This window comes from Oncorhynchus nerka, linkage group LG10 (genome assembly GCF_034236695.1).
Source record: "Oncorhynchus nerka isolate Pitt River linkage group LG10, Oner_Uvic_2.0, whole genome shotgun sequence".
Taxonomy (NCBI): Eukaryota; Metazoa; Chordata; class Actinopteri; order Salmoniformes; family Salmonidae; genus Oncorhynchus; species Oncorhynchus nerka.
Window position 1 is genome coordinate 82,493,100 of NC_088405.1, and position 14,241 is coordinate 82,507,340.

Here is a 14,241-nt window from a genome sequence, read left to right on the forward strand (position 1 = left end):
TAGACTTCGATAAGCGGCACATTTTATTCAGTATAGCTATCTAAACAGAACAATTACAGAACATTACAAATTGTATGTATAAGAGAAAAATAGAGCAGTATCGATGACAGATAGCTTCGACCAGACCATCCCATCAAGTTCAGGATTTGCATCTATGACATGTAGTATTTTCATATTTTAGTAGAATATTTTAATTAGAAATTCCTGTTCTTTTTCAAACTTTTCTCACAAAAACAAGCTTTTTATTTTCAAAGCCTTTTACATTTAATTCAGCTCGTGTCATGATAATTTAGTTTTTAGCTACCTGCGGAAACAGGAAGGAAGACTGAAGCAAAACCTAAGTTATTTCTTTGATATATTTATTTTCTGTCTTAGTAAAGTTGTTTTTGCGGACTAAAGCCTCACTGTATCTGTGTCAATCTGCACGCTCAACCCAACACCCCACGGTTTACCACATATGGTGGAGATGCGGGGAACTCAATAGATTTGGGTGCCGTGGGGTCGAGTGTGCGGAGATTACCATGGAGGAGCTGGTGGCTCAGTTCATACTCAGCCAGCAGAAGCAACAGGCTCTCCAGGAGCAAGCGCTGGAGGAGCAGCTCCAACAAAACCGCAGACTGGTAGCTGAGGTAGCCCAGTTGAAGGTTGGGAGGGCTCAGGAGTCTGGCACGAATCAGTTCTTGATTCAGTTAAGGAAGGAAGATGACGTGGAGCCGTATCTGTGCACCTTCGAGAGGACGGCACAGCGGGAAGGATGGCCCAAACCCCAGTGGGCCAGCCTGTCGGCACCCTACCTCTGGGAAGGCCCAGAAGGCCTACTTTGATTTGAACACTGACCAGGCCGCGAATTATGAGGAACTCTAACGGGAGATACTAGGCCGTTATGGGTTCAATCTCGCACGCCGTGGACAACTGGTCCACGACTGGGACTTTGACCCCACCCTGTCCCCCCGTGCGCAGATAAGCGACCTGGTGTGGCTGGCTACTGACGGAAGTACCGTCCCTCCCGATGCTCGACAAACTTGTCCTGGATAAATACCTTCGGGCCCTGCCCTACGAGATGAAGAAGATGGTGCGCATGCAGAACCCCCAGAGCCTGGAGGAATTGCTGACAGTGGTGGAAATTCACCAGAACACCCAGGACCTGCTGAGAGCGGCCCGAGCGGAGAAAGGAGACGCGGCGAGGGGGGCGACCAACACAAAGAGAGGCAAGGAGCTGAAGGGGGCCCGGACGGAACCAGCCAAGGCTGTGAAGCGGGAGGGTGACTCAAACCGACGACGCCAGCGGCTGCTGGACCCCGATCAGAGACTCTGCTATGAGTGCGGTGAGCCGGGGCACCTCGCGTGGAGCTGTCCAGTCCGGGAGGAGGCCATGCCCTCCGCACCCCCCAACTCTGGGACAACCCGGATGGCGGGTTACGTCACTTCCTGTTGGGCGCACACCGAGACGGCCCCTCCGATGGTTCTGGTACAAATCGATGACATCGACACCAGCGCTCTGCTGGACTCCAGCAGCATGGTGACCCAGGCCCACCAGCAGTGGTTCACACGAGAGGGGAACGAGGAACCGGGGGACGAGGAGGTGACAGTGTCTTGTGTACACGGGGACACGAAGAGGTACCCAACGGTGCTGGTGAGGATAACCACCCCAAAGGGGGAGTGCCAGATACGCGCGGGAGCTGTTCCTAACCTACCCGTGTCCATTCTCCTCGGCCGAGACTGCCCTCTCTTCCAGGCACTGTGGAGGAGGGACCTGGGGAGGCGAGCACTTGAGGTAGGAAGAAAAGGAAAAAAGACAGTGGCCTGTGCAACCCAACCCTAGCCACAAGAGGTGTCCACTGGGCCCGAGTCGGACCCAGAGGAGGGAGACGACCCCGCTCCGGCAAGCGAGCCACCGCATGAGGAAGCCCTCAGGCTCCACTTTATGGAGGTGGAGGCCCTAGACGGACCTCCCGACACGGGAATCCTCACGGGTCAGTTCGGGATGGCCCAATTAGAAAACTCAAATCCCCAGAACGCTAGGGGCCAGGTGATTGTGGTGGATGGCTTACTGTTACCTGGGGTAAGTGATTGGTGCTACCCCCACTTCGCAATCAAGCATAACTGATTGTATCAGGTAGTAAAGCATAATGGGGAGACAAAAGACTTGTTACTCATACCCATACAGTATGTTAGGACTGTGTTGCAGCTTGCCCACATCCACCTGTTTGGGGCACACCAGGGGATGGAGAAAACCAGGGAGCAGATCGGGAACCAGTTCCACTGGCCCGGAGTCAAGTGCGCCGTGGAGGACTACTGCCGTTGTTGCCCGTAGTGCCAGATCACAGCTCCGGGGTGAAGTATCGAAACCCTTTGGTTCCCTTGCCCATTATAGGAGTGCCATTCGAGTGGGTGGCAATAGATCTGGTGGGTCCGTTGGTGAAGACCGCGAGGGGACACCAATACATCCTGGCAATCATGGATTGCGCCACCCAGTATCCTGAGGCAATCCTGCTACGCACGGCGGCAGCAAAAGATATCGCACGGGAGCTCTTCCATTTATTTAGCTGGGTGGGTATCCCGTGGAAATCCTGACGGACCAGGCCACCACGTTCATGTCTTGTGTGATGAAGGATGTCTGCAATCTGTTACGAATCAAACAGGTGAGGACCAGTGTGTACCATCCACAAACAGACTGGCTGGTGGAACGCTTCGATAAGACCCTGAAACAGATGCTGAAGAAGGTCATCGAGAGAGATGAGTGGAACTGGGACCCAGCTTCGCAGCATAGTAGAACATGTGGAGGAGATGAGGGAGAGGATGACGGGGATTTGACTGGGATTTGGCCAGTGGTGAGAGAGAAGATGGGCCAGGCGCAACGTGCCCAGGAGCGTGTCTACAACCGGGGGGCCCAACCACAAGAGTTCCAACCTGGTGAGAAGGTCTTGGTGCTGATCCCTACCACGGAGAGTAAATTCCTGGCTACAGTGGGGCAAAAAGTATTTAGTCAGCCACCAATTGTGCAAGTTCTCCCACTTAAAAAGATGCGAGAGGCCTGTAATTTTCATCATAGGTACACTTCAACTATGACAGACAAAATGAGAAAAAATAATAGAGAAAATCACATTGTAGGATTTTTAATGAATTTATTTGAAAATAAGTATTTGGTCAATAACAAAAGTTTATCTCAATACTTTGTGATATACCCTTTGTTGGCAATGACAGAGGTCAAACGTTTTCTGTAAGTCTTCACAAGGTTTTCACACACTGTTGCTGGTATTTTGGCCCATTCCTCCATGCAGATCTCCTCTAGAGCAGTGATGTTTTGGGGCTGTTGCTGGGCAACACGGACTTTCAACTCCCTCCAAAGATTTTCTATGGGGTTGAGATCTGGAGACTGGCTAGGCCACTCCAGGACCTTGAAATTCTTCTTACGAAGCCACTCCTTCATTGCCCGGGCGGTGTGTTGGGATCATTGTCATGCTGAAAGACCCAGCCACGTTACAATGTGATTTTCTGGATTTTTGTTTTTGTTTTAGATTCCGTCTCTCATAGTTGAAGTGCTTTGTAAGTAGGAAAACCTGCAAAATCGGCAGTGTATCAAATACTTGTTCTCCCCACTGTATGTGGCATTACCCTACGACATCAATGAGCGGGTAGGCGACGTCAATTATAAGGTCCGCCAACCAGTGCAGAGAAACCCCCCCCAGCTTTACCATGTGAATTTACTGAAGAAATGGCACCCACGCAAGGCGCTGTGCGTAACGTGGACCCGGCCACAACAGTGCAAGCTGGGCTACGCCGAAGTGGAGTATCTGGGATATCAGATCGGGAGGGGAAATTTGAAACCACAAGAAAAACAATTTGCTAGTAGATTTGTACCTAACTTTGCCGCAATAGCTTCTCCCCTCACAGATTTATCCAAGGCACAACTACCCCAGACGGTGCGATGGGCGGAGGACACAGAGGCGGCGTTCCAGGCCCTGAAGGATGTGCTATGTTTGCACCCGGTACAAGTCACCCCGGACTTCTCAAATAAACTCCTGGTCCAGACAGATGCGTCTGACACTGGGGTAGGGGCCTTTTTGTCCCAAGAGCAGGAAGGCGAGGAGCACCCCATCATGTATGTCAGCAGGAAGCTTCTCCCGAGGGAGAAGGAATACTCAATTGCCGAGTACGGCCTCGCCGTGAAGTGGGCCCTCGCCACCCTCAAGCATTACCTCCTCGGGAGGAAGTTCACCCTGATTACTGACCATGCCCCCCCTCACGTGGATGGCACGATTTAAGGACACGAATGACCCTGTCACCCGCTGGTTCCTGTCCTTACAGCGATTCTCTTTCTCTGTCATCCACAGGTCGGGGGGCCCAGCACGGCAATGCGGACGCCCTATCCAGGAGGGATGCAAACCTAGCCCTGAGCATGCCTCCCTCATAGTCAGGGCCAAGGGGGTGGGGTGGCATCCCAGGAGGTCTACCCCGGGGGATGGTAATAGAAGTGAGGTACTTGAGGCGATGTTGGCTCCCTCTGCTGGGAATACGTGAGCTGGGCACCCCGACACGGACAGCTAAGTGAAGGTAATTAGAGGAAAGTGCCAACCAGTTGTGGAGGCTAAATAAAAGGAGCACGATGGCACACCGCGGGAGAGAAGGGAGAGAGACGGACACCAGTTAAGAGAGAGAAGGAAGACTGAGCAAAAAGTTATTTCTTTGATATATTTATTTTTTGTCTTAGTAAAGTTGTTTTTGCGGACTAAAGCCTCTCTGTCTCTGTGTCAATCTCTGCACGCTCAACCCAACACCCCACAGTTTACCACAGGTGGCTAATTTCTACTACAGATATCCACAGTGGAAACCGACCCCATACTGTGTGTGTTTCAGTCGAGTCTCTATTTCAATTGTGTGTTTCTGTTTCTGTTTCGTTTCCATGTTCTGTGTCTTTCAGTAGTGAAAGGGCTTTCAGTCAGGCCCTCTGTGACAGCTGGAATATCTCTCAGAAGTGGGAGAGACTCAACTTCAAGTGAGTAATAAAGTCTACTTGATAAGAAACATGGAGGAGAGGAGGGGGGAGTTGATTTGTTTTTATTCTTTCTTTCTCCCTCTTTCACTCTCATTCTCTCATTCTTTATCCCTTTCTTCCTCTCTCTCACTCTCCGCTGCAGATAAGATGAAGCTTTTCTTTCTCAACTGCCAAATATTTGGGTCATAGGCTCTATTTGAATAATTAATGTAAATATAGCATAGAAGGAAAAAAAATACATCTGCAACTTTGGTAGTGACAACAATATCACAAATGGCCATTCAAAACATGTGCATGTTTCTCTTCTGTTTTGTTTTTTTACTTTGTGGGTTCTTGGAAATGTGACCAGTTAGGTGTGTCATGTTTTGCCATGGTAACAGAAGTTTTTTTCTTTTTTTTGACCGTTAACAAACGAGTTTGGTTTTGCAATGATACAATGAGTTTGGGTTTGTTTCTCAACACAAGTGTGATTCTTAACAAATTCGTATCTAAATCAGGCTTTCGAAGCAAGTATATAACATCTAACTTCCTTCCAAAATCATAGACTCACTTAAAATAACTATGTAAGTCTATGCCACATTGATTTAATATTTCTTATCAGCAGGTGTATGTATTTCTACCTGTGTTTTGTCCTACCAGTGTGAGCAGGAATGCTCAACTTTTCTTGAAGCTGGAGGATTTCTTCTGGCGACGCTACTTGTCCACGTTAGCCTTGCCTTATGGTGTTAAGGGCAGTGGTATGTTGTCACCATCCTCCACTTCAAAGGGTATTTCCAGTGGTGGCTGGTGGCATTTTAAATAGAATGGCAGGCTTATTGTAATGGCTGGCACGGAATTCATGGAACGGTATCAAACACATCAAACACGTGTTTGACACCATTCAATCCATTTCTATGAGCCGCCGTCCCCTTCACCAGCCTAGTGCTAGGATACAATCCAGCTACTTATAGAAATTTGAGAAATAGAGCGTTTGGCCAAATGTGGGCAATTTCTGCCTCCCGCATTTCAGAACCGGGTAGGCTCAGTCATTATTAATTTCTCAAGCAAGGACAAAGAGCCAGCCAATTGAAATTGAGTAGATATTAGCTTGACGAGCGATAATTATCTTTCTCACATTTCCACGCGAGTAGAACACGGTGCATTTCGTTGTTTGCCGTGCATTCTGGTTAAAACATCTAAAAAATAAGGCAGAGAAATGGTTTGAACGTAATTACGTTATATGTAAAATCACCCTATTTTGTACTTGGAAGTGAGATTTCTGTACAAATAGGATAAGTTTAGCATGATAGGCTAAGCTAACAAAGGGAATTAAATGATACATTTTAAACGTTGCAATAGTAACCGAGATGAACCAACTTCCCAGGTTAAGTAAGGTTTAATTCCCAGATAGCCTATCCAGGTATGATTAATCATTATCATTGATTAATTAATCAAATTTACTTTTGCAAATTCATTCACATCCGACTCCCACATTACTGGTATAGTATGGATGGTTCATTAACGTCTATAAATATATTTTAAAAAATTAGCTTCTAACGTATCCCAAAACCAAACTTTGGAAAAATGGGAAAAACATTTTTCCTTTCAAATGTTCTAATAATGTGCAAGCTATCAGAGGTGGTAGTCCCCACCCATAAAAGGATTGATCTCTGACCTCAGCAGCGATACCAACCCTAATTATGCCATTAACGGAAAAACAGCAGACATGGCGAACAACGCTCTCCAAAATCAAACATCGGGCTCGGGCCTCGTAAATGTTCTCTCCAGTCTAGCCCTGATGTCTTGCCATCCGAGTTTGGCATCGGTCCAATACCGCAGTGCACAGCTGAAGCATGAGCAGGTAATGTTAGACATAAGGGGACAGGTGGGGAGAACCGGAAAACCAATGACAAATGCAGAAAAGGGAAAAATTCTGCTATCTCTGGAACTGCCTCCCTCATGTGTCCCTCAGTCTTCTCCTCTTGGCCATTCGGCACTGAGTAATATGGTGCCTCTTTGCCAACAAAGCCAAAGCTTGGCTTCTCCTCTTGGCCTTTCGGCCCCAATTTTCCCACGGGAGGAAGCCAAACCTCTCCGCCCGCTTGTCACAGAATACCTTGACAAACTGGTCAAGAATTTCCCCACCTTTAATGCTGTTCCAAGTCAGCCAAACGATACTGAGACGTTCCTAGCTGACATAAAGGACGCATTGGATGGCTAACCGGATGCTACGGGTTCTGACAGAGTTTACCTGTTGAAGCGAACATCAAATAGACACGTGACGGGGTTCAATCAACACGTGCTAAATGACTACGCTAAACTTGCCATAGCTTTGAAATGAGAATTCAGTGGTTTTGCTACTCGCAAACATGATAGCTAACTGGCTAACATCGTCAAACAAGCTCGGAACGAACACCCACAAGCTTATTATCATAGACTTCGTTCAGCTTACTTTGGTCTACTCACTGAAACAGGAATGGAAGAGCTGTTACCATTCAAACAAATGTTTCTATCAAACATGTATCCCACCTTCATTACCTACTTGGGCCCTGCAGCCCACGTTGGCTTGCCTATCTTACAACTCAGAGAGAATGCAAGCACAGCTTTTGAGGCATCAAAAGTTCACAACGCTAAGAGCCCTGACCACTCGGTTTTGAAGTTTGACCAGGAGCACTCACTCCAGTTAGAGGGTGCATTATCAGGTATTGGAGCGTTGACGGTTTCAACAACGGTTTCTACCACGAAACCACGATTCCAATAACCTCCGCGGTCAAAATAACTGTAAAGTACGTCGCCATCGAAACGACTACCGCTACAATCGACCTGTTCGCTACGTTCCTGCACCCGATCCACACAAAGTGTCAGAGCACAAGGGTAACAAAGGGTTAAAGGACGATCAAAATGTAGACCAAGGTTCTCTAGAAGTTCCACTACATGAAGAACTAAAGTGAGAAACATTTGAGAAAAGGGTAAAAGATAAGTCACAAGGACTAGACAGGGAATTACCGGACACCAGGTTCGCAGGAATTAACACCCATAGCAAGGACGTTAAAATTCAAATTTATCTCGCTCGAGACCATATCCAGGGCCCGCTTGATCAAGCCAAGCCTACTCAAAATCCGAAAAGTCGATCTGCTTTCACCTTGAACAGAAATGGCACATCACGTCGTTGCGAATGACCACTCCACTTTGTGGGGAATATGTCCACTAAACACGAATCTAAACGCCCATATCTGGAAAGAGTCCTGGAGGACTGCTTAACTGTGTTGTTACCTACCCTTACCACCTGGGGGCGGCCTGTCAGGAAGTCCAGGATCCAGTTGCAGAGGGTGGTGTTTAGTCCCAGGCTCCTTAGCTTGGTGATGAGCTTTGAGGGTACTATGGTGTTGAACGCTGAGCTGTAGTCAATGAACATCATTCTCACATAGGTGTTCCTTTTGTCCAGGTGTGAAAGGGCAGTGTGGAGTGCAATAGAGATTGTGTCATCTGTGGATCTGTTTGTGCGGTATGCAAATTGGAGTGGGTCTAGGGTTTCTGGGATAATGGTGTTGATGTGAGCCATTACCAGCCTTTCAAAGCACTTCATGGCTATGGACGTGAGTGCTACGGGTCTGTAGTCATTTAGGCAGGTTGCCTTTGTGTTCTTGGGCACAGAGACTATGGTGGTTTGCTTGAAGCATGTTGGTATTACAGACTCAATCAGGGACATGTTGGAAATGTTAGTGAAGACACCTGCCAGTTGGTCAGCACATGCCCGGAGCACACGTCCTGGTAATCCGTCCCGGAGCCTGGCCCCGCAGCCTTGTGTATGTTGACCTGTTTAAAGGTCTTACTCACGTCGGCTACGGAGAGCGTGATCACACAGTCGTCCGGAACAGCTGATGCTCTCATGCATGCCTCAGTGTTGCTTGCCTCGATACCAGCATAGAAGTGATTTAGCTCGCCTGGTAGGCTCGTGTCACTGGGCAGCTTGCTGCTGTGCTTCCCTTTGTAGTCTGTAATAGTTTGCAAGCCCTGCCACATCGGACGAGCGTTGGAGCCGGTGTAGTATGATTCAATCTTGGCCCTGTATTGACGCTTTGCCTGTTTGATGGTTCGTCGCAGGGCATAGTGGGATTTCTTGTAAGCTTCCGGGTTAGTGTCCCGCACCTTGAAAGCAGCAGCTCTACCCTTTAGCTCAGTATGAATGTTGCCTGTAATCCATGGCTTCTGGTTAGGGTATGTACGTACAGTCACTGTGGGGACGACGTCGTCAATGCACTTATTGATAAAGCAAGTGACTGATGTGGTGTATTCCTCAATGTCATCGGAAGAATCCTGGAACATGTTCCAGTCTGTGATAGCAAAGCAGTCCTGTAGTTTAGCATCTGCTTCATCTGACCATTTTTTTATAGACCGAGTCACTGGTGCTTCTTGCAGAACACCTTCTGTATTCTGTTAGACAGGTAACTCTTTATCCACAATATAGCAGGGGATGTAAAACCACAACATATATGTTTTTCCAGCAGCAGACTATGATGGGTAATGTCAAAAGCTGCACTGAAGTCTAACATAACATCCTCACAATGTTTTTATCATCAGTTTCTCTCAGCCAATCATCAGTCATTTGTGTAAGTGCTGTGCTTGTTGAATGTCCTTCCCTACAAGGGTGATGAAAGTCTGTTGTCAAATTGTTTACTGTAAAATAGCATTGTATCTGGTCAAACACGTTTTTTTCAAAACTTTACTTAGGGTTGGTAACAGGTTTGTCTTTCATAATTTGTTCAGATATACTTGGATTTGTCGTATCAGCGGTTGTTGTTGGCATGTCATATGCCTAAATTTGCTAATCCTGCCAATGAAAAAAAGTAGTTGGCAATATCAGTCGGTTTTGTGATGAATAAGCGTTTGCCTTTTTTTTTATTAGTTCAAGGTGCTCCAAGGCTTTGTACTATCATTCTTTATGTCATTTATCTTTGTTTCATCATGTAGTTTCTACTTTTTATTCAGTTTAGTGACATGATTTCTCAACTTGCAGTATGTTTGCCAGTCGGTTGTGCAGCCAGACTTATTTGCCATTACTTTTGCCTCATCCCTCTCAACCATAATTTTTCACTTCCTTATCAATCACGATGATTTAATAGTTTTTAGTCATTTTCTTATTGGGTGCATGCCTATTAGTAATTGGGATAAGCAATTTTGCAAATGTGTTAAGTGCAGCGTTTGTTTGCATCTCATGACACACCACAGACCAACAAATATTCTTTACATCAATAACATAGGAATCACTAAAACATGAATTGTATGTCCTCTTCTACACTATATTAGACCCAGCCTTTGGAACTTTGGTTTTCCGATATATGACTACTATATTGTGATCACTACATCCGATGGATCTGGATACTGATTTTAAGCACATTTTCTGTAAATGTTATAATGTTGTATTGCTACCACTGTATCATCAAATGTATTATCTAAGTGAGTTTCAGAGATAGTCAGAATATGAACCTTGTTTCTTAAGCTACATATGTTAACATGGGCTATTTTGAGCTCTGTTCTGTGATGCTTTTCATTGCTTTACTGGGAAGCTTAGCAGAAGTAGATATGCTCATGTTATTTATGTTAGTGCAGGGGGAGCTGCACACAGTGGCCTTCCTACTAGGGCACACCACCTCAGTACAAACAGCATAAATCTGGTTCATAGGCACATGATTGCTGCATACAATAGCTGTAGGATCAGCAGAGGCATTCAGGGCAGTTAGAGGGACATAAATTAGGTTACTTACATTGTGTCTACCAACGCCCCTGGTATAATGTACATTTGCTAAAGCATTATGACGACTCAGAGACACAATGGTAGGGATTAACGTATTTGGGCTTGGGGCATTGATAAGTCATTGTCTCAACGTAGCCTTATAATGCTGTGAAAGGATCCAGGAACCCAAATGATTTGGTTGGATCCCATATTCCTTATAAAACGTGTTTTGTTTCCAAAAGGTATCAAAATTGTCAACAAAATTAAACCCATTGAGCTGCAATAATCACATAGCCAGTTGTGAAGAGAAAGAATCCTGCTAAAACGTTCAATGCCACATTGAGCGCTGGAGCTGTCTGCAAGCACAGCTCCATGAGTGAGATTTCCAACTGCTCAACTCCGCTCACATGCTCTGACCCCCTCACATTGACTAGGTACTGGTACCACCTGTATATAGCCTCGTTACTGTTACTTTAGCTTATTTTATTTTGTGTTTATTTATTTTTGCAAATATTTTCTTACTTTAAAACAAATTCAACATTGATGGGTAAGGGCTTGTAAGTAAGCATTTCACGGTAAGGTCTACACTTGTTGTATTCGGCACATTTGACAAATAAAATTAGATTTGTGTGTGTTAGTGATGCTGAATTGTTTTTACATATCGGAATATTATTTTTGACAAGATATCTTTTTGACAATATCACAGTATTATTTTTGCACTAATTGGTTGTACCTGCACCAAAACTCCAGTATTTTTCCTTCATAGTTTGTTCTCCATCTTCTTTTTAAATAAGGAGCCAATTTGTTTTCAGCACTTTTATTTCCATGATTGACCAAAACATTTTATTATGGCTCTCTCATGTCCCAATATGTTTGGACTATGGAATCTCAATAAAATCACATTATTTAATGGCAGGGCATGTAGAATCGCAATACATATCATATCGGCACCTAAGTATTGTGATAATATTGTATTGTGAGGACCCTGGCAATTCCTAGCTTGTGTGTGTGTGTGTGTGTGAGAGAGAGAGAGCTTTTGTGTGTGTGTGTGTAGACCAACCTATGAGGGGAGGGAGGAAAAGGGCAGTTGTTACAGCTGACTGGTGGCTAGCTGATTGGGCGATCTATTAAATGGGATGTTCCTCTCTCTCTCTCTCTCTCTCACTCACTCACTCACTCACTCACTCACTCACTCACTCACTCACTCACTCACTCACTCACTCACTCACTCACTCACTCACTCACTCACTCACTCACTCACTCACTCACCACCACACTCACTCACTCACTCACTCACTCTCTCTCTCAGGGTGAAACCATCACCACAAACACTCCAGACATGAGAAGGAGCAGGTGAAGATGTCCCTGAAGAACACCAAAAGTAAGTGATTTATACCAGTATTTGAATGAATTATATCCAATTCTATCAGTTTGAGAATTAACAGATTCTTCAGATTTCAGATAACCTAATGCCACGTAATTTAGTCAGTTATGACTAAACCAGTCATGGTATTATGTTATTGTATAATCTGCTGTTGGGTTTTCCTTAACATTAGTCAGTTCAAATGTGAGGGGAGGTTAGTAAAAAAAAAGGGCTTTTCTTTGTGAATATATTGAAATGTGTTGCTTGTAACGCCTTATTGTTAATAAGCACCCCAGATGTTGTCTTGTTGCTACTCTGCTATGTGTAATGTGTTGAAAAACAGTTCCGTTACCATTAGTCAAATTCCAGGACATTTTCACTGTCTTGAAGTTCAAGTTCAGTTCACTTAAAGTTCAGATTATTATCTGAAAGGATAAACTGATCCTGGATTGATATATACAGCCCCCAGAGCTTGAGTTTGACCAGTCTTTTTTTTGTTATTTGTGTCACAGCATTGCACAGCATGTTGCTCTCGCCTGGGTCAAAATCGGCTAGTGAAAAATATTTTATGGCATTAAATTGAAATAACAAATGCCCTTGTGTCTTCAACACCACCAGGGAAATTGTTTTGTGTCTGCCTTTCTTTTACGGATTTTGACCCAGGCGAGAACGGCATGCTGTGCTGTGAAGCGTGCAAAGGGTATCTGTACATTAAAATCACCTCCCTGTGTTAATTTGCAGCATGGTCCAGAGTACTTGTACCTGTGCTGCTGCTGTGCTGTGTGTCCTACTACTATTCACATTTCTTCCTTCAGAGGTAAACCTCCCTTTTGTCTTCATTCAGCCACCTGGTCCTCCTCAAGGTCCTTCTGCATTTGACAGGATTTGAGTGCTACAGAGGATGGCAGAGTTTATGTAAGCACGGTGTGGCTTGTAAGAGAGATACAGGCTGCGTCTCATAAGGCACACTATTCCCTATATAGTGTGCTACTTTTTGACCAGGGCCCATAGGGCTCCGGTCAAAAATAGTGCCTATGGGCCCTGGTCAAATGTAGTGCACTATATAGGGAATAGGGTGCCATTTGGGACGTACCCATGTACTCTTTAGCACAGCTGGGGGGAGAGATTAAGCTTGGTTCAGGGCTGCCCTGACCAGGCACTGTTAGAGAAAGACAGAGGAGAAGCTCAAAGTCTCTTTGCATGAGGTGTTGGCCAAATGCAAACACAACGTTCCTTTGCACGTTATCTTTTTGGCCAAAATGTCAGATAAGTGGGTTTGCTAGACTTCGATAAGCGGCACATTTTATTCAGTATAGCTATCTAAACAGAACAATTACAGAACATTACAAATTGTATGTATAAGAGAAAAATAGAGCAGTATCGATGACAGATAGCTTCGACCAGACCATCCCATCAAGTTCAGGATTTGCATCTATGACATGTAGTATTTTCATATTTTAGTAGAATATTTTAATTAGAAATTCCTGTTCTTTTTCAAACTTTTCTCACAAAAACAAGCTTTTTATTTTCAAAGCCTTTTACATTTAATTCAGCTCGTGTCATGATAATTTAGTTTTTAGCTACCTGCGGAAACAGGAAGGAAGACTGAAGCAAAACCTAAGTTATTTCTTTGATATATTTATTTTCTGTCTTAGTAAAGTTGTTTTTGCGGACTAAAGCCTCACTGTATCTGTGTCAATCTGCACGCTCAACCCAACACCCCACGGTTTACCACATATGGTGGAGATGCGGGGAACTCAATAGATTTGGGTGCCGTGGGGTCGAGTGTGCGGAGATTACCATGGAGGAGCTGGTGGCTCAGTTCATACTCAGCCAGCAGAAGCAACAGGCTCTCCAGGAGCAAGCGCTGGAGGAGCAGCTCCAACAAAACCGCAGACTGGTAGCTGAGGTAGCCCAGTTGAAGGTTGGGAGGGCTCAGGAGTCTGGCACGAATCAGTTCTTGATTCAGTTAAGGAAGGAAGATGACGTGGAGCCGTATCTGTGCACCTTCGAGAGGACGGCACAGCGGGAAGGATGGCCCAAACCCCAGTGGGCCAGCCTGTCGGCACCCTACCTCTGGGAAGGCCCAGAAGGCCTACTTTGATTTGAACACTGACCAGGCCGCGAATTATGAGGAACTCTAACGGGAGATACTAGGCCGTTATGGGT

At 45.5% G+C, this 14,241-nt stretch overlaps 1 protein-coding gene across 25 annotated transcripts in view; it reads left to right on the top strand.

Moving 5' to 3' along the window:
* LOC115136122 (CMP-N-acetylneuraminate-beta-galactosamide-alpha-2,3-sialyltransferase 4-like) overlaps positions 1-14,241 on the top strand; it is a 66,462-nt gene that overhangs the window by 15,283 nt on the left and 36,938 nt on the right. For 14 of the 25 annotated variants that reach the window (XM_065023812.1, XM_065023826.1, XM_065023810.1 and 11 more), the window contains 3 exons: positions 4,922-4,996; positions 12,019-12,090; positions 12,814-12,889. In XM_065023812.1, coding sequence (XP_064879884.1) covers positions 12,069-12,090; positions 12,814-12,889 — 98 coding nt within the window. In that variant the 5' untranslated portion in view covers positions 4,922-4,996; positions 12,019-12,068. Of the gene's footprint in view, positions 1-4,334; positions 4,997-12,018; positions 12,091-12,813; positions 12,890-12,916; positions 12,988-14,241 lie in introns of all 25 variants that reach the window. The other 11 variants (XM_065023820.1, XM_065023819.1, XM_065023817.1 and 8 more) reach the window with 6 other exon arrangements.